Source organism: Andrographis paniculata, unplaced genomic scaffold (genome assembly GCF_009805555.1).
Source record: "Andrographis paniculata isolate CXL003 unplaced genomic scaffold, ASM980555v1 Contig60END, whole genome shotgun sequence".
NCBI lineage: Eukaryota > Viridiplantae > Streptophyta > Magnoliopsida > Lamiales > Acanthaceae > Andrographis > Andrographis paniculata.
In genome coordinates this window covers 173,641-197,698 of record NW_026137596.1, presented here as the reverse complement: position 1 = coordinate 197,698, position 24,058 = coordinate 173,641, and the positions used below count along the sequence as shown (strand labels likewise).

The 24,058-nt window shown below is 39.7% G+C and overlaps 8 protein-coding genes across 17 annotated transcripts; 3 read left to right on the top strand and 5 right to left on the bottom strand.

Annotated features, from left to right (window-relative positions):
• Positions 1-75: 75 nt before the first annotated feature.
• On the bottom strand, positions 76-2,193 carry LOC127259429 (vicilin Jug r 6.0101-like). The gene is made up of 4 exons (XM_051286772.1): positions 1,462-2,193; positions 1,263-1,343; positions 895-1,146; positions 76-758 (listed from the first exon to the last, which is right to left on the bottom strand). Exons 1-4 carry the CDS (start codon positions 2,140-2,142, stop codon positions 285-287), a joined length of 1,488 nt encoding a protein of 495 aa, XP_051142729.1. The 5' UTR covers positions 2,143-2,193; the 3' UTR covers positions 76-284.
• Positions 2,194-3,448: 1,255 nt separating this feature from the next.
• LOC127259441 (non-specific lipid transfer protein GPI-anchored 29-like) lies at positions 3,449-3,766 on the top strand. The gene has a single exon (XM_051286793.1). It carries the CDS (start codon positions 3,449-3,451, stop codon positions 3,764-3,766), a length of 318 nt encoding a protein of 105 aa, XP_051142750.1.
• Positions 3,767-5,025: 1,259 nt separating this feature from the next.
• On the top strand, positions 5,026-5,894 carry LOC127259440 (uncharacterized). Its single transcript, XM_051286792.1, has one exon. It carries the CDS (start codon positions 5,026-5,028, stop codon positions 5,608-5,610), a length of 585 nt encoding a protein of 194 aa, XP_051142749.1. The 3' UTR covers positions 5,611-5,894.
• Positions 5,895-5,991: 97 nt separating this feature from the next.
• LOC127259431 (late embryogenesis abundant protein D-34-like) lies at positions 5,992-7,694 on the top strand. Of its 2 annotated transcripts, none has more exons than XM_051286775.1 (3): positions 5,992-6,553; positions 6,767-7,060; positions 7,160-7,694. In XM_051286775.1, the coding sequence occupies exons 1-3, from the start codon at positions 6,068-6,070 to the stop codon at positions 7,319-7,321; spliced, it is 942 nt and encodes a 313-aa protein (XP_051142732.1). In that variant the 5' UTR covers positions 5,992-6,067; the 3' UTR covers positions 7,322-7,694. The 2 variants fall into 2 exon arrangements, with proteins under 2 accessions (XP_051142732.1, XP_051142733.1); XM_051286776.1 differs by having other exon boundaries at positions 6,767-7,079; positions 7,160-7,299.
• Positions 7,656-9,122, bottom strand: LOC127259433 (40S ribosomal protein S18-like). Its single transcript, XM_051286778.1, has 4 exons — positions 9,050-9,122; positions 8,798-8,958; positions 7,986-8,174; positions 7,656-7,911 (listed from the first exon to the last, which is right to left on the bottom strand). Exons 1-4 carry the CDS (start codon positions 9,050-9,052, stop codon positions 7,806-7,808), a joined length of 459 nt encoding a protein of 152 aa, XP_051142735.1. The 5' UTR covers positions 9,053-9,122; the 3' UTR covers positions 7,656-7,805.
• Positions 9,123-11,433: 2,311 nt separating this feature from the next.
• LOC127259432 (40S ribosomal protein S18-like) lies at positions 11,434-12,943 on the bottom strand. The gene is made up of 4 exons (XM_051286777.1): positions 12,867-12,943; positions 12,617-12,777; positions 11,806-11,994; positions 11,434-11,731 (listed from the first exon to the last, which is right to left on the bottom strand). Exons 1-4 carry the CDS (start codon positions 12,867-12,869, stop codon positions 11,626-11,628), a joined length of 459 nt encoding a protein of 152 aa, XP_051142734.1. The 5' UTR covers positions 12,870-12,943; the 3' UTR covers positions 11,434-11,625.
• A 529-nt stretch (positions 12,944-13,472) lies between these two features.
• LOC127259434 (40S ribosomal protein S24-1-like) lies at positions 13,473-15,717 on the bottom strand. 2 transcript variants are annotated; one of them, XM_051286780.1, is made up of 6 exons: positions 15,606-15,717; positions 15,396-15,470; positions 15,212-15,253; positions 14,674-14,844; positions 13,795-13,881; positions 13,473-13,701 (listed from the first exon to the last, which is right to left on the bottom strand). In XM_051286780.1, the coding sequence occupies exons 2-6, from the start codon at positions 15,465-15,467 to the stop codon at positions 13,660-13,662; spliced, it is 414 nt and encodes a 137-aa protein (XP_051142737.1). In that variant the 5' UTR covers positions 15,468-15,470; positions 15,606-15,717; the 3' UTR covers positions 13,473-13,659. The 2 variants fall into 2 exon arrangements, with proteins under 2 accessions (XP_051142737.1, XP_051142736.1); XM_051286779.1 differs by having other exon boundaries at positions 15,574-15,712.
• A 1,275-nt stretch (positions 15,718-16,992) lies between these two features.
• On the bottom strand, positions 16,993-21,993 carry LOC127259428 (ent-copalyl diphosphate synthase 1-like). Of its 8 annotated transcripts, none has more exons than XM_051286769.1 (15): positions 21,742-21,993; positions 21,380-21,472; positions 21,140-21,234; positions 20,742-21,054; positions 20,241-20,424; positions 19,903-20,120; positions 19,574-19,694; positions 19,351-19,463; positions 18,983-19,209; positions 18,752-18,867; positions 18,565-18,663; positions 18,244-18,483; positions 18,025-18,136; positions 17,452-17,661; positions 16,993-17,294 (listed from the first exon to the last, which is right to left on the bottom strand). In XM_051286769.1, exons 1-15 carry the CDS (start codon positions 21,827-21,829, stop codon positions 17,025-17,027), a joined length of 2,499 nt encoding a protein of 832 aa, XP_051142726.1. In that variant the 5' UTR covers positions 21,830-21,993; the 3' UTR covers positions 16,993-17,024. The 8 variants fall into 8 exon arrangements, 7 of the variants coding, with proteins under 7 accessions (XP_051142726.1, XP_051142721.1, XP_051142727.1 ...); XM_051286764.1 differs by having other exon boundaries at positions 18,025-18,154; positions 18,752-18,876; positions 21,742-21,909; XM_051286770.1 differs by having other exon boundaries at positions 18,025-18,154; positions 18,752-18,876; positions 19,619-19,694; positions 21,742-21,909.
• Between the last annotated feature and the right edge of the window lie 2,065 nt (positions 21,994-24,058).

Genomic DNA, 24,058 nt, shown 5'->3' with positions numbered 1-24,058 from the left:
ATCCAAAAGGTGGGTATCAATCGAGAAGAGCCACTTACTATCTTAAATTGCCGTGTTTTGTCGGAGAAAAACAAGAAATGGAACGTGATTATTTATTAAAACAAAATGACAAATTATTGTGATCTGTCATTATTTTCATTATTATTCTTGCCGCTGTTGCTACAAATTATTATTGGCACCGTCGATGTTCATATCCCCTGGTGGAGAATATTAACAATACAAACAAAATTCCGGGCGGCGGCGGCGCGGCGGCGGCAACAGCGGGGAAGGGTGTGTGTCGGGATCTAAGCAGACCGTCGTTCCTGTGGTCCTCTAAGGAAGAACTCCTCCTGCTGGCTCTTGAGGAACTCATCGACCTCTCTTGCAGGGATGCCGAAGGCCAGCTCCTTGGCCTCCTTCTCCAGGTTGATCAGAACGTTCTTCTTCCCCGCAAGAAGGAACCTCTGGCTCTGCGCGGCATTCACTTCGAAGCACAGCAGCTGCAGGTTCGACTTCTGAGAGGCCACTGTCACGTAAGGGAAGCCCGGCGGAACCACGAAGACCATGCCGGGGCTCAAGCCGGAGGCGACCCTCCGGTAGCTCGGGGGTGCGACGATCCCGCGGCGGCGGCGCTCCCGCTCCTGAGCCCGCTGCTGCTGCTGCTCCTGCTCGCTCATCACCGACGACTGCGGGGACGCCACCTCCAGGTACCCCTCGCCGTCCATTACGAAGGAGATTTTGGTGCTCTCGCTGTTGTAGACCGGGGCCGTCATTGCACCCTGCCAAGCCAAGCCAAGCCAATTTTTAATAAATTCAATTATCCATCACATCGAACCACATCTACGTCGCGTCAGTCATTCAATGACGAACGATTGCGATTAGAATCCCTCTCTGGGCCTGTACTGTGTACTGTACCTTTGTGACGTTGGCCACAGAAACGGCGACGTCGAGGTCCTGGAGCTGCTTGAAGTCCCTGGAGTCGACCTCGTAGAGCTGTCCGTACTGGTTGGAAGTAGTGGGGCGTTGTCGGAAAATGTTGAAGGAGTTGTTGGAGTCGCCGCTCTCCTCCTCGTCGCTGCTCATGGCCCTGATTTGCTCCCGCGACGCCTTCAGAATCATTCCCTGCTTCTGCTCCCCGAATACCCGCGTCAATGTCTCCTTCCTCGTCTGTACGTACGTACCAACAATTAATTAATTAATTAATAATTAAGAATGCATCCAACAAACGAAGCAGACCAGACCAACATTAATTAAAATTAATTTCTCCATGCATGGATGCATACGTTGAAAGCAGCTTGGAGGATGTCTTGGCTGAATGATCGGAAAAAGGACTCGGGATTTTCACCACCAGCGGCGAAGAAGGCCTGCAGAGCAGAAATAGCGGTATATATTAATTATGTATGTATGTATGAATGACGAATGATAACGTCAAAAAAATATATTAATTGGATTAAAGTGGCAAGCAAGCAATGGTTGTACTACCTCAAAGTGGCCTGGGACGGAGACGGGCTGAAGAATCTTGGCGATGAGGAGCTTCTGGTTGTCGTCCCGGTTGATCATGTAGGCGGTGGTCCCGGCCCTTATCCTGAAGATGTCTCCCTGCTGGACGTTGAAGCTCTCCCTGCCCTGGGGCTCAGGGCGCACGAGTTTGATGGTAGCCCGGCCGCGCACCACAAAGGCCACGTTGTGGGCGTCCCAGTGGTCCGGGATGATGAAGCTCTGCGGCTCCACCTCCAGGAAGGAGAAGCGGAAGTTCTCGATGCCTCGCAGGAAGGGGGATCGGTCGGTGAATTTGGGGAGGATCTGGAGGCGCCCCTGCTGGGTTTTAATCCCAGTGAAGAAGTGCCTGTGCTCGAAGACGTAAGGGTTGTTGCTGGCCTCCTTCCCTGACCCCCATTGGGATTCAGATTCCCGCTCTGAGGGCAGCGAGATGATAAGATCATCCTCGTCGTCGTCGTCATCACCGCCGCCGCCTTGCTTCTGGCGGTAGTAGTCTCTGCAGCGTTGGATGCAGGCGTCGGCACGCTTCTTGTCGAACTGCTGCTGGACTCTGCACTGGTGCTTGCACTGCTCCAGCTCTGGGTCCTTTTCCTTGGTAGCAGCAGCGACGGCGACCGCCAATGCGAATAGCAGCAGCAGCAGTACTGGCTTGAGGGCGCCCATGATTAGGAGTGAGAGATGGAGGATTGATGGATGAGATGAAGAGACGAGAAGAGAAGAGATCAAATTTATAGGGAGTGTGGGGGTGCATGCGGTGGTACAAGTGTCCTCTTCCTACGTCTACGTGGCTTGTGGCAATCGCGCTCTGTCGCCGCGTACTCTGCATGCACCGCACCCCATGCACTCTGTTATCCCAACACGTTGCAGAAAAGACAAATTTAATTTCATCCGCACAACACCACCACCGCACCGCACCGCACCGAAAGGAAACCCATCTCTACGACTACAAGCATGCAATTGCAATTGCAATTACAATTACAATTACAATGGGGTGTCGAGTGTTTTGGTTCCGTGCAGTGTTTTCTTTTTATCATATTTCTCTACATATACTACTACTTGCATGTTTAATTAGTATATTAGATATACACTATATCTTTTTACTTCAATTTATTGCTACTATTTTGATGACACTAAAACCGCAACTAATGATTGATTCATGTATAGTAGTAGTAGGGTTAGGAAATTTGTGGAGAGGAGAGGAGAGGAGATGAGATGAGATGAGATGGGATGGGGAGTCAATAAAGATCAAATCAACCATATACCAGCAGTAATGCTGCTACGCGGGTGGTTTGTTGCTCAAATTAAATTAAATTATTTTTGGAGTGAGCGAGTCCATTCCATTCTTGGGTCTTCATGGGATGAGGGTTGTTAATGGACCAAGCCCAATACAGCTCCCCTTCAGTAGAGTATTATTATTCTTGTGGATATCATCAATATCAACAGCATAGAAGACGACATGACATCATGGAAAGGCCTGCCATTTCATTTCATTTCTTCTCTCCTTCTCCAACTCTTTTGTGTGCTTCCTCATTACAATCAATTAAAATAGGAATAGGAATAGGATTTAGATTGATCCCACAACATATATCGCACCACCCTAGACTAGACTATGTTATACGTACATCAAATCACGTTAGTTGTGAAAGACACAAACGTCCTTTGAGTATACCATCCATACCTATTCCAAAACATAGCCCGCAAAAGTAGCACTAATATTAATTATTCTATTAGTCCTACCTAAACCTACAAGACAACTAAATCATTAATGAATCATGGGATCACATACATAATTAATAATAAATTCATTGTGTTACCCTCCCTCTTCTTCAGTGCTACTACTTTGTTGTTGTCTGCAACCTTTTTTAAGGATTTCGATTTCGATTTCAATTTCAACTCATATAGTAGCATAACATTCCTTATTCCACATAGGCAGACACAAAGAAGAAAAAAACAGAGGGTTAGAGAAAAAATGAAAATAGCAGCAACAGTAGTAGCTGTGATAGCAATTTCTGCAGCAGCTCTATTTCCTGTTAAGGCATCGGATTGCAAAGATGCACTAAATGGGCTACAAGTGTGCTTCAGCTACCTGAGCAATGGCGGCGGGGATGCCCCTTCGACACAGTGCTGCAGCCAGCTTCAAGGAGTGATTAAGACACAGCCAATATGCCTTTGCCAGATTTCCGGGGAAGAAGAAGATGGCCTCAACAAGACTCGAGCTCGGCAACTCCCAACCGCTTGCAAAATCCAGAATCTACCAACTAGCTCATGTAAAACAACAAGAGTTTAATTCATATACTGATTAAACTTGTAGAATTCTCCATATAAAGAGAGGGGGAGAGAGAGAGAAAGCATCATGAACATGAAAGTCAGTAACTAGTTCACTGATTTCAAACATGCTTACGTCCTCAGTAATTGATATTAATCACCATGCACGATCACATTTAACTTAAAAAATGAAAATGAAAGTAGTGTATGCAACTCCAATGAACCATATATAGTTATTTAGTGCAAAGTTTGATTCTACTCTTCTGTGATCTCAGGTCCCCCTCCAACTCCATCAGGTAATGAAAATAATGATTAATGATTTTCCCGTAAATTGTTGAAGCTTTTACTAATCTTGAGGGCGGGATTCATTAACCTACCTCTCTCTGCAGGGTGTTCTACTAAGACTCTGAATCCAATGCTGCTTCATGTCCTGGAGTGCATATTATCAATTCAATTGCTGCACTTGTTCTTTTATTAGATTTCATTTTTCATATATAATAGTATAAATTTCATAAGCTAGGCATATATATATATATATACACATATGTGTGCGACTGAAATTGCACCATTAGTTTTTGAGCTTTATAGATATTTAAGGAAAGAATAAATGCACACGTTCTCTCTCAGTTAATGGATGGTGATGGTGAGGAGATGAGAGAGTTCAGATATATGAATTTAACAATAACACTTGTTGAATGTTATAATCTTACTACTATTATTTTAAAATGCCCTTAATAACAGTTTGAGTTAGCCTGCACTGCATGACATTCAGACTATTAGTAGTGTCTTTTAAAATGCCCTTTAATAAATATACTTTTCTTAGTTTCCGTAATTTCATTGAAGTTTCTCCACTTCAAATCAACAGCCAGCACCCTTTTTCGTCAAAAGGGCAAATGCTTGTATGTGCAACAAATAAGGAGCCAACTTTAGGATTCTCCCTAGAAATTTCTTACCCAATTCCCCATCTTCACTTGATAATTGACTTCGATGTTTGAACTAACATAAGACGTTTTGTCAAATAAAAGAGCTGAAACACTAACAAGTTTGAAGTCAATTGATATATTTAAATCAAATAAATATACTGTAACGTATGAGAAGGCGGAAGCCCAAATTCCCAAACTGTCGCCAAGAATAACACATGACCCGTCATTTCCTCTTTTTTTTTCCCAGTCGGTCCCATTCCAGAAATTTCAATGAAAATCATCCATGAAATTAAAAAAATCAGATATGAATCACTCGGAAATTCTTCAATTCATGGCAGTAAATTTTAAATTGCTATAAATGCAAGAATCTGTAGTGAAAGAGAGAGTGCAGATTGTTTACCTACCTGTCCTGGGTGTAACTGACAATCCGCGGCAGTTCAGTGCTGCTGCCTGCTCCATCTCTCTCGCCTTCCTTCAACATCAAGCAAGAATGAAGCTTCATCCACATCCACATTCACTCCCCGGAAACCGCCGAATCACGTTGAGTATCTGCCGGCTGCGGCGGCTTCCTCACATATTCGCAAAGGTTCTAGAGCTTCCATTCCCTCGGGACACGGCAGTTTCAGTGGTGGAAACACCCGATTCACTGGTATTCAGGGTGGCGGTGGCCACTGAAACTGGAGAAGAAGAAGAAGAAGAAGAAGGGATGGGAGGCGAAATTAGGGCGGAAGTGAAGGAAATTCGCCCAGGAATGAGTAAGATTGTAGTGAGGGGGGGTAGCGGAAGCGGATTGGGATTGGGATTGGCGGAGGCGACCTCCGAATTGGAGGTGGATATGTGGCGAGTTCGGCTGCCGGATTTGGTGCGAGCAGAGCTGGCTGAGGCAAGTTACGAAGACGGGCAGCTGGCAGTGAAGGTGCCCAAGGACAACAAAGTCGCGTAACAGCAGTACAGCACCAACATTGTGTCGTATCGTATCATATGATCATCGTCACAAGAACTATAATAAGAGAGGGAGAGGGAGAGGGAGAGGGAGGACTGACCGGGCCGGGTGGGTCTGTCCCGTCCGTCGGTCAGTCAGACAGGGACGCTGATAATATAGTACTATAAATCAAGGCACAAACCAAATAAAACTAAAACTGATGCATCTGTCTATCTAATATCACCTTCTACTCTGTGTTGTGTTGTGTTTTGTTTGTATTGGGGAGAGTTTAGGGTTTAGGGCTGGGAATGCATAATAATAATAATAATAATAAGAATAATAATAACAACAACAACTAATAATAGTAGTTAGTAGTAGTAGGAAGGAAAACTAAATAAAGAAAAAAGCGGTGGTGTGGTGATACTGGATGGTTATCAAATCCCAAATCTAAAGGCCACCCATCCCATCCCTTCCATGAATGCCGCCTCTTCCCCCACCTCCACGCCACACATCTCTCCCTCTCTCTCTCTCTCTGGATGAATATGCATCCATCGTCCATCTAATAATAGTAATTTATACCATGCGGATTTCAACTCAAATTCCAATCGCAATCACAATCGCAGTCGCAGCCCGTAAATTAAAAATGAGTCAGCAGCAGCAGGAGGAACAACCGGAAGCCGTGAAATACGGGGACCTCTTCGACGTGAGCGGGCAACTAGCCTCGCAGCCAATTGCGCCAGAAGATGCGGAGGCGCTGCTCTCAGCCGAGAAAGCAGCGCTGGGCCAGATACCCAAGGGCGGTCCTGCCTCGGTCATGCAATCAGCCGCCCGCCTCAACCAACAGCGCGGCCTACTCAGAGACCACGATGATGATACTACTATCATCACCCCAGGCCAAGGCGCCACCTTGGCTCAATCCCAGCTCGCCGGCTACCACCTCATCACGGAATCTGTTGCAGGACAGGTGAGGCGATGTGATTTCAATCGTCCATGATTTACAAACACACACCCAAATATACAACATACCTCCTCTCCTTCCCTCCCTCTTTTAATATTTTATATCATATCATTTTCTTTTATACGAGTCTTTTATAATTCAACACATAGATAGATATAGAGATAGATAGATATCTGGGTTATAAAATCAAGTCCCAACAGCAAGCAAACAAACAAACAGGTAATCGGACAATACAGTCAGCCAAAGGAAATCATGATGAAAAAATATCAGCAGCAGCTGGTGGATCCAGACGCCATTACCATCGGAGAGGCGCTGGAGGCAACCGCCCTCAAGGCCGGGAGCAAGGCAATCGACCAAAGCGATGCGGCAGCAATACAGGCTGCAGAAGTGCGGGCAACAGGGCTAGGCCACGTCATCCCTGGTGGGATTGCAGCAGAGGCGCAGTCCGCTGCTGCACACAACCTCCGCACCACCAACGACCGGGACAAGACAAAGCTTGAAGACATTTTAACGGTATGAAGACATTTTAACGGTACGCTAATCTCTATCAAATTGAATTTGGGGAGGACTTGGTACCATTCATTCATTCATTACCACTTACCACACATACAGGATGCGGCTGCAAAACTTGCCGATGACAAACCAGCATCGAGGGAGGATGCTGAGGGAGTGATTTCTGCAGAAGCCAGGAACAGAAGACACACAAATGCCCCACATCCCGATGGCGTCGGGGCATCGCTCGCCTCAGCTGCTAGACTTAATCTTAACAACTGACAGACCAAATGATAGCCATGTCATGTAGGCAGTTGTGTATCATCTGTTATGCTAGCACCAAAAACATATCCTAACCAGTTGTGTTGTGTTATGTGGTATTCCTATGCAATACCTTGCCTCCCTTCTCAAATATATAATGAATGAATGGTTAAGTTCATGATGTAGCTCCTCCTACGCATTCAGTGTGGATTGCAGTCGCAGAAACACCCTACGACGATTATGTGCCAATGTCAATATGTTTGAAATTCCAATCTCTACAAAGCAGCATATCCAGTTCAACAAACTAAATAGTTAGGCCAAAAGAAGATAATATAATTAAAAAAAAAAAAAAAACTAGAGAACAAGATAACATTCAAAATTCAAATCCATGAAACTTGTTACACATGTGATAGATAGCGATATTTCTCTCTAAAAACAAATGGAACTAGTAGTCCCAAGCCAAATAACAACATAAAAGGCAGAATTGGGGAAAAGCAGACACTGCTTATCTCTTCTTCGAGACACCAACAGTCTTTCCCCTGCGACCTGTTGTCTTGGTGTGTTGCCCACGAACACGGAGACCCCAGTAATGTCGAAGTCCACGGTGGTTTCTGCAAATATTACATGTAAGTAACGTAAACAAAATAGGCAGAAAAATAAAGCCTGTGGGTGACTATGAGAAAACCTGATCTTTTTAAGACGCTCGAGATCATCCCTAAGCTTCATGTCCAAAGCATTGGATGTAACCTGAGAGTATTTCCCATCTTTGTAATCTTTTTTCCTATTGAGAAACCAGTCTGGGATCTTGAACTGGCGAGGATTCGCCACAATTACCATTAAATTATCGATCTCAGAAGCAGAGAGCTCACCAGCCCTACCAAAATTGCATCATCCCACTCAGATTTCTTCACAAGCAAACCCACAAATAAAATGAAGATAAAAAAAATTAAAAAATAAAACTGAGCACAGATCTCAAGCTTGAAGAGATAAAAGACCACAACAGAATGTCTTCGCATCTTCATGGGGTATGCGTCAAACACCTTGTTGTGTATTTCTGATTAAATCTATATTGGAGCCTCTCTTCAATTCATACAAATATTTGATAACATTCAGTATTTTTGACAAAACACGAAACTGGGTTGGAGAGATCCCGGATTAGCGGATCGTAAATGCTCGCATTGTACGTACGGCATTGAGTACATAAATCAGAATCGCCACTACAGTTTGCATTTACAGAGCTAATGGGAATTGGTGGCATTTGATTAATGGCGAGGCATTGATGAATTACGTTACGATCCGAAATCAAACGCAAGTCCAGATCAAACACAGAAAGCCCCAATAACCACGATTACGATACAAGTACTGCCTATATACAGATTTTTGCAATCAAGAATGACTTTATTAGGAAAATACATGTTCTCACAATAACATATTTAAATCCAAAAATCTCTGCGCTTAAACAACAGAAGCAATAGTTTTTTTTTAAAAAAAAGTTACCGCTTGTTCATGTCAACATCTGCTTTCTTACAGACTATGTTAGCAAAACGGCGGCCAATCCCCTTGATGGATGTCAGGGCAAACATAATCTTCTGCTTGCCGTCGACGTTTGTGTTCTGCACACGCAGAATGTGCTGGAAATCCTCATTTGCTACAAGGGACTGCAAAGTGAAATCGACATGTCAACCAATCTATTAAAACAACCAAACCTAACAAAGAAATTCAATCGATACCCAGCGCGTCGGGACATACCATGGCTTCGTATAGAGCTTCAAGAGTGCAGACGCGCAGCACTGATAACAAGAAACCCTAACGACAGCTTCCAGCTGAGAAATTAGGTATATATAAGAAAGGTCATATCAGCTGGGCCCACGTGATTGGGCCTATTTCTAAATATAGAAATGGGCCGTAATATCTATATAATTGAGAGGTATATAGCCCATTCCGCTTTGTATATTCACCGAACAACTCACATTGCGAAACAAAACCATTGTGCAGATTGACGGATGTTTTTTAACTCTATTCTGTTACATTTTTACTGTTTCGAATCAAAATTGTTTGTTTCGAGTTTAAATTTTGAAGAAAAAAAATAAATGAATGTGTTCCCCCCAAATATTGTTAACCCTATATTATCCAAGAAATACGAACCTCTCCGATGCCTCACGCATCAGGTCATCTACTATACACATAGGTAGTCTAGTGTGATTTGTCTGTCGGATCTAGTTTGCAAATTATTAAATTTGATCGGGGTTTACCCAATATATACTTTCGAATAACAACGGCAGGTTTCACGTCATAAAAAGATAAATAAATAAATAAATAAAATATGCTTATATGTACTCCTAAAAACATAAAAATCAAAAGTATTGTTCATAGGAAATAGGAATATAGCTGATTACATCAAATAGTATTTACTTATTTTATTATATTAGAAAATAGAAAGAAAATATTTACTCTCCTTCCGTCCCACCAGCCAGGTCTACATTGTCGTTTATGTTCTATTTCATATCATACGTCATTTTTTTTAAAAAAAAAAATTATACATTTTTATTAATATATTTTTAATTATCCAGTAATTATACTTATCATAAATTCTCTTCTCCAACCCATATAGACTGGGAGATGGGGAGTATTATTCAAATATGATACCAAATATACAAAATAAAGGACTGGTCACTGGTGCATTCATAAATGAATGTAAGGTTTAAATGGGATGGAAGGTACAAACTACAAATATTCAATATACCATCCACAATATGAATCAATCCTAACGAAGATAACTCTCTCTCTCTCTCTCTCTCTCTCCTAAGAGATTTATTTATTTCTTCTTTCGGCCCTGGGCAGCATGATCTACAAAATCAGGAGGAAAAATCATCGGAAAAGGTAATGAGAAAATAAAACACCGAGAATGGAGTGTGATGCATATACCACGAACTTCCCCATGTTCTTCCTCGACTTCTCAACCGACAATTCTGGACACACACAAGTAGTCTTAGACGTGCCAAACTTGCACAATTAATAACATGATTGTACAAGTATTTAAGAACTTGTATCTCACTTTCACAGCTGACTTTAATCCGGGCATCTCAAATGAAGACTTTTATGACTCACCCAAGGCCATGGCGCCACCTTGCCTCAATCCCAGCTCGCCGGCTACCACATCATCACGGAATCTATTGCCGGACAGGTAATCATCAACAAACTAACACCCACCCAAATATACAACATACAGTACCTCCTCTCCTCCCTCTTTTAATATTTTATATCATATCCTTTTCTTTTATACCAGTCTTTTATAATTCAAAACATAGATAGATATAGAGAGAGATAGATATCTGGGATATAAAATCAAGTCTCAACAGCAGGCAAGCAAACAAACAGGTAATTGGACAATACAGTCAGCCAAAGGAAATCATGATGAAAAAAGATCAGCAGCAGCTGGTGGATCCAGACGCCATTACCATCGGAGAGGCACAGGAGGAAACCGCCCTCAAGGCCGAGAGCAAGGCAATCGACCAAAGCGACGCGGCAGCAATACAGGCTGCAGAAGTGCGGCAACAGGGCTAGGCCACGTCATCCCCATTGGGATTGCAGCACAGGCACAGTCCGCTGCCGCACACAACCTCCGTTCCACCAACAACCAGGATAAGACAAAGCTCGAAGACATTTTAATGGTACACTAATCTCTATCGAATTGAATTTGAAGTGGACTTGGTACCATTCATCCATTAATTGATTACCAATTACCATACATGCAATCCAGGAACAAGGGAGGATGCTGAGAGAGTGATTACATCAGAAGCCAGGAATAGAAGAAACACAAATGCCGCACATCCCGATGGCATGGGGGCATTGCTCTACGCAGCTGCCACGCTTAATCTTAACAACCGACAGACCAAATAACAGCCATGTCATGTAGGCACTTGTGTTATGATGTGTTGTGTTGCTATGCCCTGCCTCCCTTCCTAAACATATAATGAATGAATGGTTAAGTTCATCTGTAGCTCTTCTTTGCAAATTATGCTACGCAACCAGTGTGGATTGCAGCCGCAGACCCTATGACGATTATCTGCCAATGTCAATATGTATGAAATTCTAATATCTATATTGCAGCAGATCCAGTTCAACAAATTGAATAGTTAGGCCAAAATATGATAATATAATAAAAGGAAAAAACTATAGCAAAGAACAACATCCAAAATTCAAATCCATGAAACTTGCTACACATGTTATAGCCAGTGATATCTCTCTCTCAAAAGAGATCGGCACTAGTAGTCCCAAGCCAAATAACAACATAAAAGGCAGAATTGGGGAAAAGCAGACACTGCTTATCGCTTCTTCGAGACACCAACAGTCTTTCCCCTGCGACCTGTTGTCTTGGTGTGTTGCCCACGAACACGGAGACCCCAGTAATGTCGAAGTCCACGGTGGTTTCTGCAAATATTACATGTAAGTAACGTAAACAAAATAGGCAGAAAAATAAAGCCTGTGGGTGACTATGAGAAAACCTGATCTTTTTAAGACGCTCGAGATCATCCCTAAGCTTCATGTCCAAAGCATTGGATGTAACCTGAGAGTATTTCCCATCTTTGTAATCTTTTTTCCTATTGAGAAACCAGTCTGGGATCTTGAACTGGCGAGGATTCGCCACAATTACCATTAAATTATCGATCTCAGAAGCAGAGAGCTCACCAGCCCTACCAAAATTGCATCATCCCACTCAGATTTCTTCACAAGCAAACCCACAAATAAAATGAAGATAAAAAAATTAAAAAATAAAACTGAGCACAGATCTCAAGCTTGAAGAGATAAAAGACCACAACAGAATGTCTTCGCATCTTCATGGGGTATGCGTCAAACACCTTGTTGTGTATTTCTGATTAAATCTATATTGGAGCCTCTCTTCAATTCATACAAATATTTGATAACATTCAGTATTTTTGACAAAACACGAAACTGGGTTGGAGAGATCCCGGATTAGCGGATCGTAAATGCTCGCATTGTACGTACGGCATTGAGTACATAAATCAGAATCGCCACTACAGTTTGCATTTACAGAGCTAATGGGAATTGGTGGCATTTGATTAATGGCGAGGCATTGATGAATTACGTTACGATCCGAAATCAAACGCAAGTCCAGATCAAACACAGAAAGCCCCAATAACCACGATTACGATACAAGTACTGCCTATATACAGATTTTTGCAATCAAGAATGACTTTATTAGGAAAATACATGTTCTCACAATAACATATTTAAATCCAAAAATCTCTGCGCTTAAACAACAGAAGCAATAGTTTTTTTTTAAAAAAAAGTTACCGCTTGTTCATGTCAACATCTGCTTTCTTACAGACTATGTTAGCAAAACGGCGGCCAATCCCCTTGATGGATGTCAGGGCAAACATAATCTTCTGCTTGCCGTCGACGTTTGTGTTCTGCACACGCAGAATATGTTGGAAATCCTCATTTGCTACAAGCGACTGCAAAGTGAAATCGACATTTCAACACATCAATTCAAACAACCAACCAAACCTAACAAAGAAATTCAATCGAGCACGGCGGCACATACCATGGCTTCGTATAGAGCTTCAAGAAGGCAGTCGCGCAGCACTTATAACAAGAAACCCTAATGACAGGGTCCAGCAGCGTGAGAAATTAGGTATATATAGAAAGGTCATAGCAGCTGGGCCCACGTGATTGGGCCTATTTCTAAATATATAAATGGGCCGTAATAACTATATAATTGAGAGGTGTATGGCCCATTCCGCTTTGTATATACACCTAACACAACTCACATTGCGAAACAAAACCAGTGTGCAGATTGACGGATGTTTTTTAACTCTAATTCTGTTCCTCCGATTCACATACTATATTGCTCACTTTTTTAAAAAAAAATATTACACACTTTAATTTTATTTTAAATTATCTTTTAAAATTTAAATTAAACTAATTATTTATTTTATAAATAATTTATAATTATTTATATTATAGAATAATTATTTTCACTAATGCATTATTAATTATTTACTAATTATCTATAGCAGACACAGTATGTGTGGAGACGGAGGGAGTAATATATACTTATATACTCATAAAAAAATAAAAATCAAAAGTATTGTTTGTAGGAATATAGCTTATTACATCAGATTGATGTACAAAATAAGGGCCTCGTCACTGGTGCACTCATAAATGAATATATAGTTTATATGGGATGGAAGGTACAAACTACAAATAATAGTAGTGGGGACTCAGCCTCTTTCATTATACCATCCACAATATTGCATGGCAATATATGTCAATCCTAACGAAGATAACTCTCTCTCTCTCTCTCTCTCTATATATATATACACTAAGAGATTTAATTATTTCTTCTTTCCGCCCTTGGCAGCATCTCCGGCCTTGGTCTACAAAATCAGGAGGAAAAATCATCAGAAAAGATAATAAGAAAATAAAACACAGAGAGTGGATTGTGATGCAGGGAGGAGGCCAACGTATACCTTCTTGACACCACGAACTTTCTTAGCCCTGTTCTTCCTCTCCTTCATCTGCTTCCTCGACTTCTCAACCTTGGTAGCAAGACCGTTCTGAACGCACACAAGTCGTAGGTCATCCATCACACGTGCGAAACTTGCACAAGTAATAACATGATTGTTCAAGTATTTAAGAACTTGTATATAACTTTCCCAGCTGACTTTAATCTGGGCATCTCAAATGAAGATTTTTATAACTCTGCAAACGCCATGCATCATGATAGAGTTATTATTCAAGTTGTGTTTGGAGTTTTTAAACTCTAACTTTGAGGTCGAACTCAACTCAATAATAATCATTTGCGTTCAGATCAGGCTTTTAAACCAAATGGGTCAAGCTCAAACATGAAATCAACTAGTTTACTATAACTATCAAGTTGAAGTCCTGTATGAGTGTGTTTTTCAAATAGTTTAGAATCAATTAGCATCGCTAATAACAGCTATGTCAAAACAAAAAGCAGTTCAATCAGACTTTATCTTCAGAAAAAATTAAGATCAGAAGCAGTAATAATAAATGGGTAAAAAATAACAGTATAATATGGGATGAACAAAATGATATCCCATGAAATAAATACAAGTGATCTTGAAACTATAAAACGGCCTGCTAAAACCTTCTCCCAATGTACTAAATTTCCTGCTAAATCACAACTATGCAATGCATACAAAATGAAAGTACAAACCATTTTCTCAATGACTTGAAGGTTCCAATCAATTCAGAAAAGCAATTGGATAGGCAAAACTCAGTAATGTAGGAAAATAAGCAGTGTATTGTGACAAAATGTTGACTGCATCAAGAAGATGACAATATAAACATGAGCAATTAATGATAAAAGATGTGAAAAAAATTACCCTGATCAGCCTGTATTTAGGCTCAAATTTCTTAGCACTCTCAACTGAATCATATATCAAGCCAAAGCCAGTTGATTTGCCTCCACCAAAATGAGTCCGGAACTTGAATACGAAGATGGAATTAGGATCTTTGACCTCATACATCCGACCCAATTTCTCCTTCAACTCAGCCTACAAATAAGGAACAAAAAGGAACCGAAAGCTCATTATGCATATCAATTATCACACGGTCTCCTTGAATTGACAGGGAGCATTCAACTTAAAGGCTGGTTGTTTACTATTCAGTAATTTTTATTGTTTGAGACAACCCATTTCATAATATTAGTGAACATGATCACAAGTTCAAAAAAAAAAAAAAACGAAAGCAAATGACAAATCATCCGCTATATATTATTGGGAAAAAATTTTAGCAACTCCAAAGTCAATAAACATTCTACATCTAAACCACATAATCCAGTTAGAAAATTGTAGTCAATACAACAAAAACCCGTGGAATACATATAAATATACTATATAAAGCAAGGTGAATGGTTCATACCTTTGAAACGTTAGCTCTTCCCGGATGCAGCACGTCAATTACCTACGAAACGAAATCCAAATCACGAAAAACAAACAAATGACAAGAAGCCAGCAATGATCGAGAAATACATTTGAAGCATGCACAAAGAGCAGTTTATATCCGGCAGAATAAAAAGGAAAGAGAAAGTCGGCGTATAGCTCACAAATTGCTTCCTGGACAGAAGACGATTTGTCATGAACTTCCTTGTTCTGATAGTCACAGCCTTGTCTGCCATTTTCTGTAAAAAAATAAAAATAAATGAGCAGAGGCGATATCAAGATTCAAATCAATCTCGAGTACACACAATAAATCCATATGACGATCACGAACACAAGTCGTACAAGTAATTTTCTAGTTACAGAGTCGTTCGCACCGTGCTCCGGCGGCTGCCGCCACCGCCTTCACGCCTATTCGGTTTCCAGCTCGAGAGATGGATGGGCTTCAAAACAACCAAAAACCCCAAGATTTGAAATAAGCTGGAGCAATAGTAGGACAAAAATCAAAACGGTCTTGCTTAATGGGCTGCTTTTTTGTTTTAAACGGCCAATGAATATAAGCTTCTCGGATAGATAGCCCAAACCTAACGGGCCAAATAAAAATAAATACTTGAGCATCGGTGAAAATAATATTTAAGGCAAATAAATGAACCCTTAAAAAACAATCGAAACGGGCGGTAGAGACGGAGATGTTTTGTATCTCATACTACTAGTATTTGTATTGTGGCTTGTAATAATGAAAAGTTTTAACAAGTGACCATGAATAGAAATAGAAATAGGTTTGGTTTACAGAAACAGAAACGCAATTACTACATTACACACAGATGGATGTTAGTTAGTTATACGTTTATTATGTGGGCTCACTGCCGGTCTGGTCTAGTCCAATCCAATCCAATCCAATCCAAGTCACACCCCAATCACCAATGCCTATTCGATATCGTGGTTGTTTGTGATTGTGAGTTACTACTACTTTTGTTGAGTTGAGTTGAGTTGAGTGGGTGCCCATCCAATCCAATATTAATATTAATCCAGGCCAGTTGAGTATAGTATAGACCACTCCAGTCCAGTCACACCACCACATATATATATTGGTATGCTATGCTATGCTATGTATGATATATATAATGCATTCTTGTTTGTAAATAAATAAATAATATATATTTTCTTATAGCTTAAACTTTTAGGTGCGACTCAATTTATATTATATAATATTATATCAGAGTATTAGATTTCGAATTCAAATCCCACATATAAATTTATTTTGATAGCGTTTATCACTCAAAGACGCATCTCAGTCTCATACCCAACCCAAATTCCATGGACGCGTGACTCCCACATCACTGCCATCTCAACCTCATGAGTGGTGGGGTTGGGGAGAATCAAATTATATAAGAATCACAACCTCCTCTTCTATACAAATAAAATATAACAAACAAAACATCTCTTCGTGGATGATACCATACCATACAACCTTTGGGTATCTATATCTATATATATATCATATATGTGTTTTGTTGGCACATCACATGCATTGACTATTTTTAGGACAACTGATAGTGCCGCCTTTTTATTCTTATCCTGTCTGTGTCTGTGACTGTGTCTGCCTCAATCAATCTCTTTCAAAATATTATAAAATTAACCAGATATCTGTATGTATGTATGTATATACTAATGGGACTGACTGGGAGAAATTCTTGAGAATGTCTACCAAAATCGATATATATATATATATATGATTGCTGCTGATGTTGATGTTACTGTATGTAACTCTTCCCAATCAATTAATTTATTTAACATCAGAAGTAACGGCGGGTATGGTCATCACAGCATTCTAGTACGACAGTCTCAAAGAGGACTTTGGCTATGTGGAGATTGATAGTAGCAGGGTTACAATATGCGGTGTAGTAATAACTCCTGGCTACAAGGAGGAAGTTTTGCTTCACACGAAACTCCAATTCGCTGTGGCTCTTGGCCAGCGCTAATCTCACCAGCTCTTGCATGCTCCCTTCTATGTCACCACCACTCACGCCACTTTGCAGCTTCTGCTCGCACATCCTTGCCTCCTCCTGCTTTCAATATTATTATTAATCGCTATTAGATATGCATGATTGAGTAAGAGTTGTTATCAACAAGAATGAAATATATGCATATACATATAGTAGTAGTATTATTTATGATATGTCAAAAAGGTCAAGTGGCAGGAGTGGGTGGGCAAAGGGTAACCTTTCGGGTTGGAGACAGGCGGAGATGGTGACAGACTCTGCTGGCGATCTGCACAAGGGGCTGATACGGAGGATACGACAACAATAATTTGTCGGACCATCGACTGTGACTGCTGCGGCCTCCACCACACAGATTTAGAGTGCACACTAGCAGCTCTGCATCGCCTTCACCCGTGTCCCCTTCCTCCCATGAGCTTAGCCACTTTTGCCACTGCATGCCGCCCAGACCACATTTCTATTCAGTCATTAATTAAATATATATATATATATATATATTGCTAGAACTAGAGTACTCGTCAGGATGTGGACTTGTGGATCATCATCTACCACCGCCTAACATCATTGATTAATATTATACCATTTCTTTGTTGTTTCTTTCCTTACTCCCATGCAATCCCTCCCTTACACGTACATTCCACGACAGCACTATGTTTCCTTTCTTCAGTTAATCAAAGAGGCATTGGACATTTGACCGAATACAACATCTAGTTGGATAACCACATATCATTTTATATAATTTATTTATTTAGATAGATAGATAGATATATGACATAGAAAGGAAAGTTGGAGTTACCGCCCGATGCAAGTGTGATTGGATGTCTGCGTATCGCGCCAATGGTGCGTCCAATGAGAGTTCATTCACACTTCTGACCAGGGTCCCTATCAGGTTGTTTCGTGTTTTGTACCTGCCAATTTTGGAGCATCTGCTAATTGTGTCATTTTGAAACTTGGGGGGAGGAACAGATTTCACGAGCTTGAAAAGACACAGCTGGGATGGGAGGCATCTATGTACCTTTCTCCAAGCAGTGCACAATGTTTGAATTCATTGACTAATGCGTGCTTTTGTTGCTTGGAGAGTTTCTTTTGGTCCGAATGCCGCATGACAGTCTCCATTAGAATCGCAGTTTTAGCCCATGCAAGCCGCTCATACAATCTTTCTGGCTCAAATATGCTTGCTGCTGCGATGTAATAAGTTTGAACAAGGGTCGTCTCCGACAACCCAAACTCCTCAAGTCTGCAACTTCTGTACCATCTAAATAACAGAAACCCAGAAATAATTATGAATCTTTGGACGCGTCAATGTGCAAAAATCAAGAAAATAATAATGTCTTACTTTTGAAAGCTTTTCCACTCACTCTGATGCAATGCCTGGCAATTATTGTAATCTAACTTTGCCAGATCAAGGTAGGCCCTGTTGTCAATGTAGGGCATTCTGAAGAAAAGATAATAGTCCAATGGTATAAGTAATTAGAAAAAATTCTTATTTTATTGTAATATTCTGAAATGTAAATATAGTTTACCTGTACAAGGTCTTCCCAATCCAAACATCATCACCACCACCATATTGTTCCAAGAAAAATCTTGTCTCAATTCTAGGTAAACTGGCATACCATGGAATATCCAGTGCAAATCCCACCTGAAATTCCTTTATCATCAATTTTACGTGCTTTTAGGCACAACCACTTAGCTAAAACCCCCTGTTGAAATTGACCACAACACTTGTGACTAGGGCTAGTGTTCTATATGTGTACCTCTCCTGGAAGGTCTTTGGTTATAATCCATTTATCAAGTAGTTCATTGTTAGCCCTTTTCTCTTGCAAGAACTTGTGGGAGAACTTGCGGGCTTCTGCAAGTATAACTTCCCCTGGAAACATCACCTGAGAAGCCCTGTACAAGTTATACATTCCAGTCACTGCCTGATTTGACTGCCCCGCGAAGCAGAAGAACTCTTCGTCCTGTTTAAAGTTCTTGAAAACATCTGTCGTACACAAAAAATTCTTACAAGATGCATTATAGAGACTTTGGATGAACGCAGGAATTTTAGCACTACTTTGGGTTGAGTATGCGTAAATGCGAAGATTTACAATGTTTTGTTCTAAATTACAACTATTATATATACCTGCCGAAACCCGGTAGCCATGCAACCTCAGAAGCCTGAATCCCATGGCAGTGTCATCAACGTCCTGAACTTGAGAATTTCTTGCCCAACAAATCCCCTTGTCTGTCCAGTATCTGAAATACCTCAACAATTTTTAATTACCATCTTGCAATTCAAAATCCCTAAACAGCATGCCTTCTTGAAAACAATAATAATTTCGAAAAGAAAAGTAAAATAAAATAACCTGTGTACATAACCAAGGCACTCTTCAATCTCAGGTTGAAAATACCTTGATATCCCCAGCCTTTGTAGCCGATCCACAGCCCATAGGCGCTCAAATAAGTCCACCGGATACACATTAGGAACTGAACAAAAGCATTACAAAGAGGGCTATAAACAGATATGAACCAACGCTGACCAGAAACCAGAAAGATCTTAGATAATTTAGATATAAGGATTTGAATTTGAAACAAAACTGTTGTGACTTTGAATGCAATTGCTTCAAGTCATTCCATTCAAACATGCTATTATATTACTGTAGCGATTTTTTTATTATTTTTTTGACCGAATTACCTCCCCCATTGAACTTTCTAACATGCTTGAGTAAATATTTGAGACAATTCTCATCCTTAGTTTGTTGTAATGCAAAGGCAGTGGAGGATGGAGAAAAGAGAAATGAGCCGTCAGGACACTGTAATTTCAACAGCTCTTGCCACTCAAGCCCTGATGACATTCCCTCTAAGCTGTGCAGTAATGTTGTGGGCACCTTGTGCATAATGTCCCTTGGTATCCTGCCAGCACAACCGTACACAAAAAGGAGGTTTAAGTATTAACTTTGCACATATCTTTATCGGATATCATTCAAGCATATTTGTGAGACAGATAAATGAGTGTGATCATTATTCCCATGCCTTGTAAGCTTTAATTCTCTTCTAGCGTAAATTTTTTGCAAGGCTGGGGAATCATTGGGCACATCTATCCCTAACTTTTTGGCTGTTTCAATAAGGGATGGCAGTGCCACTTCGAAACCTATGGGCATGTGCTCTTCTTTTTCTTCGTCTAGCCTGTGAATGTTCTTTCTGATAAATGTAACCCCTGCAAAGCAAGTAGTTCTTTTTATGATAATCGTAATTAAATGAATCGTAAGGTTCATGATAGAATGGTTCTACGTATTTATGCTCACGGGCCCACCACATTATGATAAATCTTATCCTATGTTCAAACTAGAGACGTGTTGCATACTCATATTCCATCGAAAAAGTTAAGGAACCTCAATACAAAAATTCTTATTAGACAACTTTCAAAGTCACAGTTCAATGAAATGCATATATAACATATTTTTACAGAAGAATATGGTTCAGCACAATTAAGTGAAATAAATCAGAAACAAATCAAAATTCAGATAGACGAACCTTTATCAGTTTTGTCCTGGTGCATTTTCCAGGATCTCAATGCGACAACACAAGCCAATGTGTTGAGTATCCTGTCGTGAGCTGAATAGGCAGCACTGTCGCCCCACGAACCGTCCTCCAGTTGGTTGTTTGAAATCCATTCGATGCTGGTGGGAAACTGAGGCTGTCCTTTGCCTCCAATATCCTCCACCAACGCCACCCACGCAGTGTCATAAGGAGATATGCTTATCTCTCCATCGTCCATTGATCTCAGCATTGACTTGATCATCTCAACCATCCGATCCCTCCTCTCATTTGATCTCACTTCCTCGCCCTACAAAAATTATTAAAAAGAAACTATAATAAAGTGCAAGCAACTGAAGCAAGAGGGATGTTTGTTTATGAGTAGCAATGCTTACTTTATACTTATCCTTTTGTGTGTCACCCTCTGTAGCAATATTCGATGGCCACTTTCTGACAGGGAAACCACTCAGAATCACATCTATATATTCTCCTACAGAATATATGGTTTCTTAATATCAACAATACTGTAATTTGCAGCACTGTGGACAAATTATTTGACAAGAAAAAAATTCAAATACAAACAAACAAAGAACCAAAGAAAAGAGGATTATTAATTCCTCGTATGGGAACTGCACCTTCAGCAGGAGCTCTGGAAACTGCACCACATTGCAGAAGGGGATAGCCAGTGTTTGTTGTATTTCTCCAAACAGAAAATAGTCCTGCAACAACTGAAGTGTGTTCACGTAAGTTTGATGAGCAATTTTACAGTGTAAATTACATAATTGATTAACGGAAGAGGGAGGGAGAAATGACAGATATCAGAGTTCGGGCTATCAATAAATGAAACAGAGTAGTAAAACCCAGCATATAACGAATCAGTCTGGAATTAACCAGACAAAAGCAGGAGACCTCGAAACATAACTTCGTTTGTTTTTGTTTGCCCGGTGTGTGTGTGTGTGTGTGAGGGAGAGAGAGAGAGAGAGCCGGCGCTGCCTACCGGAGGTGCGAGGAAAAGGAGATGCTGCCGGAATATAGAGCTGGGGCGGCGGGGAGGGGGATGATCCGAGGAGGGAAAACAAAGGCATGTTTGGACGAGGGAAATGGGGTGCTGAAACGAGAAATACTGAGCGACCACTGAGGGAGAGAGAGACAGAGGGAGAGAGAGAAGAGAATGGGGGGTTTTAAAAGCAGAGGAGAGAGGGAAAATGGCAGCACTAGAAGAAAAGACAGAAACAGATACATTTCTAAATAATTTCCACCCATTCACTTCACTTGTGTTTTTATTTCATTTTACAATTTCCATTAGCATTTTTCTCTATCTATAAATATTCAATTTAATGAACCTTTTTAACTTTAAAACAAATTCAAAATAATAGAGAAAAAAGGATGTATGCACACGTATGTGTTTTTATCAATGAATGCATGCATCGAATCATTATCCAATGCTGTTATAATATGAGCATCACTTCTTATTATTTATTTAAGATAATAATAAAAAAACAATTCTTGAATAAAGTAAGAGTATTTTATAGGGTTTGTTTTTCATTTTTTACAAAAAGCAAACATTTAAGATATAATATTATTTTTATATTTTATACATAAAAAAAATAAAATAAAATAAAATTCAAATCAAAACATACTCATAATTCATAATTTGATGTGTTTTTGTGTAAAACTGATTTTTATGTAATGTTTTATTAAATAATAACATTTATTTTATTATAAATTATGCATTGGAAGCAGTGAAAAATATTTATGTCTACTTACAAGATGAATTTCAATTAATCAATCGCGGACCTCTAAACATGTCCCCATGCCTGAAAATCTTGGCCGTAAATTTAATATTAACTGGAAACTTATTTTTATGTAAACAAATTTGATATATTATTGAATAATAGAATTTTAAATATTTTTAATTTATCATACTTGAATACTACGTAGCATTTCAAAAGTGGTGGATCATATATGCTAAATAGTATATTCACCACTTAATGTTTAAAAATCAATTATTTTGAGTTTTATATGCGTTTAAATATACCAGGTATTTATATATTTTAAATTGTAGAATTTGATCTCAGGAAGGAAGGAAAGAATGAATATATATAGATATAGAGATATAGTTGTACAACTAGTGTTATGTAAAATCAAACAGGAAATAGAAATTATAATAATGAATATGATAGGATAGGATAGGATAGGATAGGATGTTTTGCAAGTGAAAGTGTAAATCATGGAATAAGGGATTGATTGCAATAGCATATACTTATGATATTATATGCAAGAAAGTGACAAGACACGCATGCAGTGAAATAACAGAATTAGAAAGATCCAATCCATCAGCTGTGGTGTACGTACAAGGTATGCATGCAACTACGCCTACGCGTCTGTTTACATTACCATTTTTCTTTTGCTTCAGTTTTTGTGTGTTTTCATGTAGACTTCGATTATACAGCAGACATCAAGCAAGTATACGCATGCTTCTTGTCAGTGTACTACATAGAACACAGAACACGGCCGTGTTTAATTCGAAACACATGTCACATCACTTTATTTTACAGCCACGTTGAAATTTTTGTAAAAAACAAACATTACCAACATATTATTTTTTATATTTTTGTAAAATATATATGTAAGAAAATTTGCCCTAACGATTTCAAAATCCACAGCCACCGTGAACCAATTTCTTCCTCTCTTCATCAGTCCTTCTTCTCCTCATTCTTTTCTGTCTCCCTCTTCTTTTCCTGCGGCTCGGCCAGACTGGTAAGATCTTTATGTCTCTCTCTATATATACACACATTAAATAATAATTATAATAATGAACCTGGTAAGATCTTTTTCTCTCTCCCTATATATACACATTAAATAATATTCCCTCCGTTCCGGATAATTTGATCATGTTACTATAGATACGAGAATCTAAAAGTGGTATAATTAATAAATAATTAAAAATGTATTAGTGAAAATAATTATCGTATAATAAAAATAATTATAAATTAAGATTAAAATAATTGATTAGTATAATTAAAATTAAAAAAATTAAAAATTAAATTTTTAAAAATAAAATTAAAATTTCTTTTTGAAAAATAACAAAATAAATAGAACGAAAGAAAATATAAAGGTGGACATGAGATGTGGGACAGGGGAATAATAATTATAATAATGAATGAACCACACGGTGTGGAGAATGAAGTATGAAGGTACCCACACCGAACCGTGCAAAAAGACGGATTCGGTTGCGGTTCGGGTTCGATTGGGCAAGAGACCCGACCCGATCGGAGATTGGATAAACATACATATGGTCTTGACGAATTTTG

What these genes read in the sequence shown, in the direction of transcription:
- LOC127259429 (XM_051286772.1), bottom strand. Translation starts at nt 2,142, where the DNA reads ATGGGCGCCCTCAAGCCAGTACTGCTGCTGCTGCTATTCGCATTGGCG. An exon ending in CCGTCCCAGGCCACTTTGAG is followed by an intron (nt 1,344 to 1,461) that starts GTAGTACAACCA and finishes TCTGCTCTGCAG; the next exon opens with GCCTTCTTCGCCGCTGGTGG. An exon ending in CTGTGGCCAACGTCACAAAG is followed by an intron (nt 759 to 894) that starts GTACAGTACACA and finishes TTGGCTTGGCAG; the next exon opens with GGTGCAATGACGGCCCCGGT.
- LOC127259441 (XM_051286793.1), top strand. Translation starts at nt 3,449, where the DNA reads ATGAAAATAGCAGCAACAGTAGTAGCTGTGATAGCAATTTCTGCAGCA.
- LOC127259440 (XM_051286792.1), top strand. Translation starts at nt 5,026, where the DNA reads ATGCAAGAATCTGTAGTGAAAGAGAGAGTGCAGATTGTTTACCTACCT.
- LOC127259431 (XM_051286775.1), top strand. Translation starts at nt 6,068, where the DNA reads ATGCCGCCTCTTCCCCCACCTCCACGCCACACATCTCTCCCTCTCTCT. An exon ending in CGGAATCTGTTGCAGGACAG is followed by an intron (nt 6,554 to 6,766) that starts GTGAGGCGATGT and finishes ACAAACAAACAG; the next exon opens with GTAATCGGACAATACAGTCA. An exon ending in AGCTTGAAGACATTTTAACG is followed by an intron (nt 7,061 to 7,159) that starts GTATGAAGACAT and finishes CCACACATACAG; the next exon opens with GATGCGGCTGCAAAACTTGC.
- LOC127259433 (XM_051286778.1), bottom strand. An exon ending in GATGTTGACATGAACAAGCG is followed by an intron (nt 8,175 to 8,797) that starts GTAACTTTTTTT and finishes CAATTTTGGTAG; the next exon opens with GGCTGGTGAGCTCTCTGCTT. An exon ending in GAGCGTCTTAAAAAGATCAG is followed by an intron (nt 7,912 to 7,985) that starts GTTTTCTCATAG and finishes TAATATTTGCAG; the next exon opens with AAACCACCGTGGACTTCGAC.
- LOC127259432 (XM_051286777.1), bottom strand. An exon ending in GATGTTGACATGAACAAGCG is followed by an intron (nt 11,995 to 12,616) that starts GTAACTTTTTTT and finishes CAATTTTGGTAG; the next exon opens with GGCTGGTGAGCTCTCTGCTT. An exon ending in GAGCGTCTTAAAAAGATCAG is followed by an intron (nt 11,732 to 11,805) that starts GTTTTCTCATAG and finishes TAATATTTGCAG; the next exon opens with AAACCACCGTGGACTTCGAC.
- LOC127259434 (XM_051286780.1), bottom strand. Translation starts at nt 15,467, where the DNA reads ATGGCAGACAAGGCTGTGACTATCAGAACAAGGAAGTTCATGACAAAT. An exon ending in TTCTGTCCAGGAAGCAATTT is followed by an intron (nt 15,254 to 15,395) that starts GTGAGCTATACG and finishes TTCGTTTCGTAG; the next exon opens with GTAATTGACGTGCTGCATCC. An exon ending in CTAAATACAGGCTGATCAGG is followed by an intron (nt 13,882 to 14,673) that starts GTAATTTTTTTC and finishes GTGTGCGTTCAG; the next exon opens with AACGGTCTTGCTACCAAGGT.
- LOC127259428 (XM_051286764.1), bottom strand. Translation starts at nt 21,829, where the DNA reads ATGCCTTTGTTTTCCCTCCTCGGATCATCCCCCTCCCCGCCGCCCCAG. An exon ending in AGAGAATTAAAGCTTACAAG is followed by an intron (nt 20,121 to 20,240) that starts GCATGGGAATAA and finishes TTGTGCTGGCAG; the next exon opens with GATACCAAGGGACATTATGC. An exon ending in AATCACACTTGCATCGGGCG is followed by an intron (nt 17,662 to 18,024) that starts GTAACTCCAACT and finishes GGCGGCATGCAG; the next exon opens with TGGCAAAAGTGGCTAAGCTC.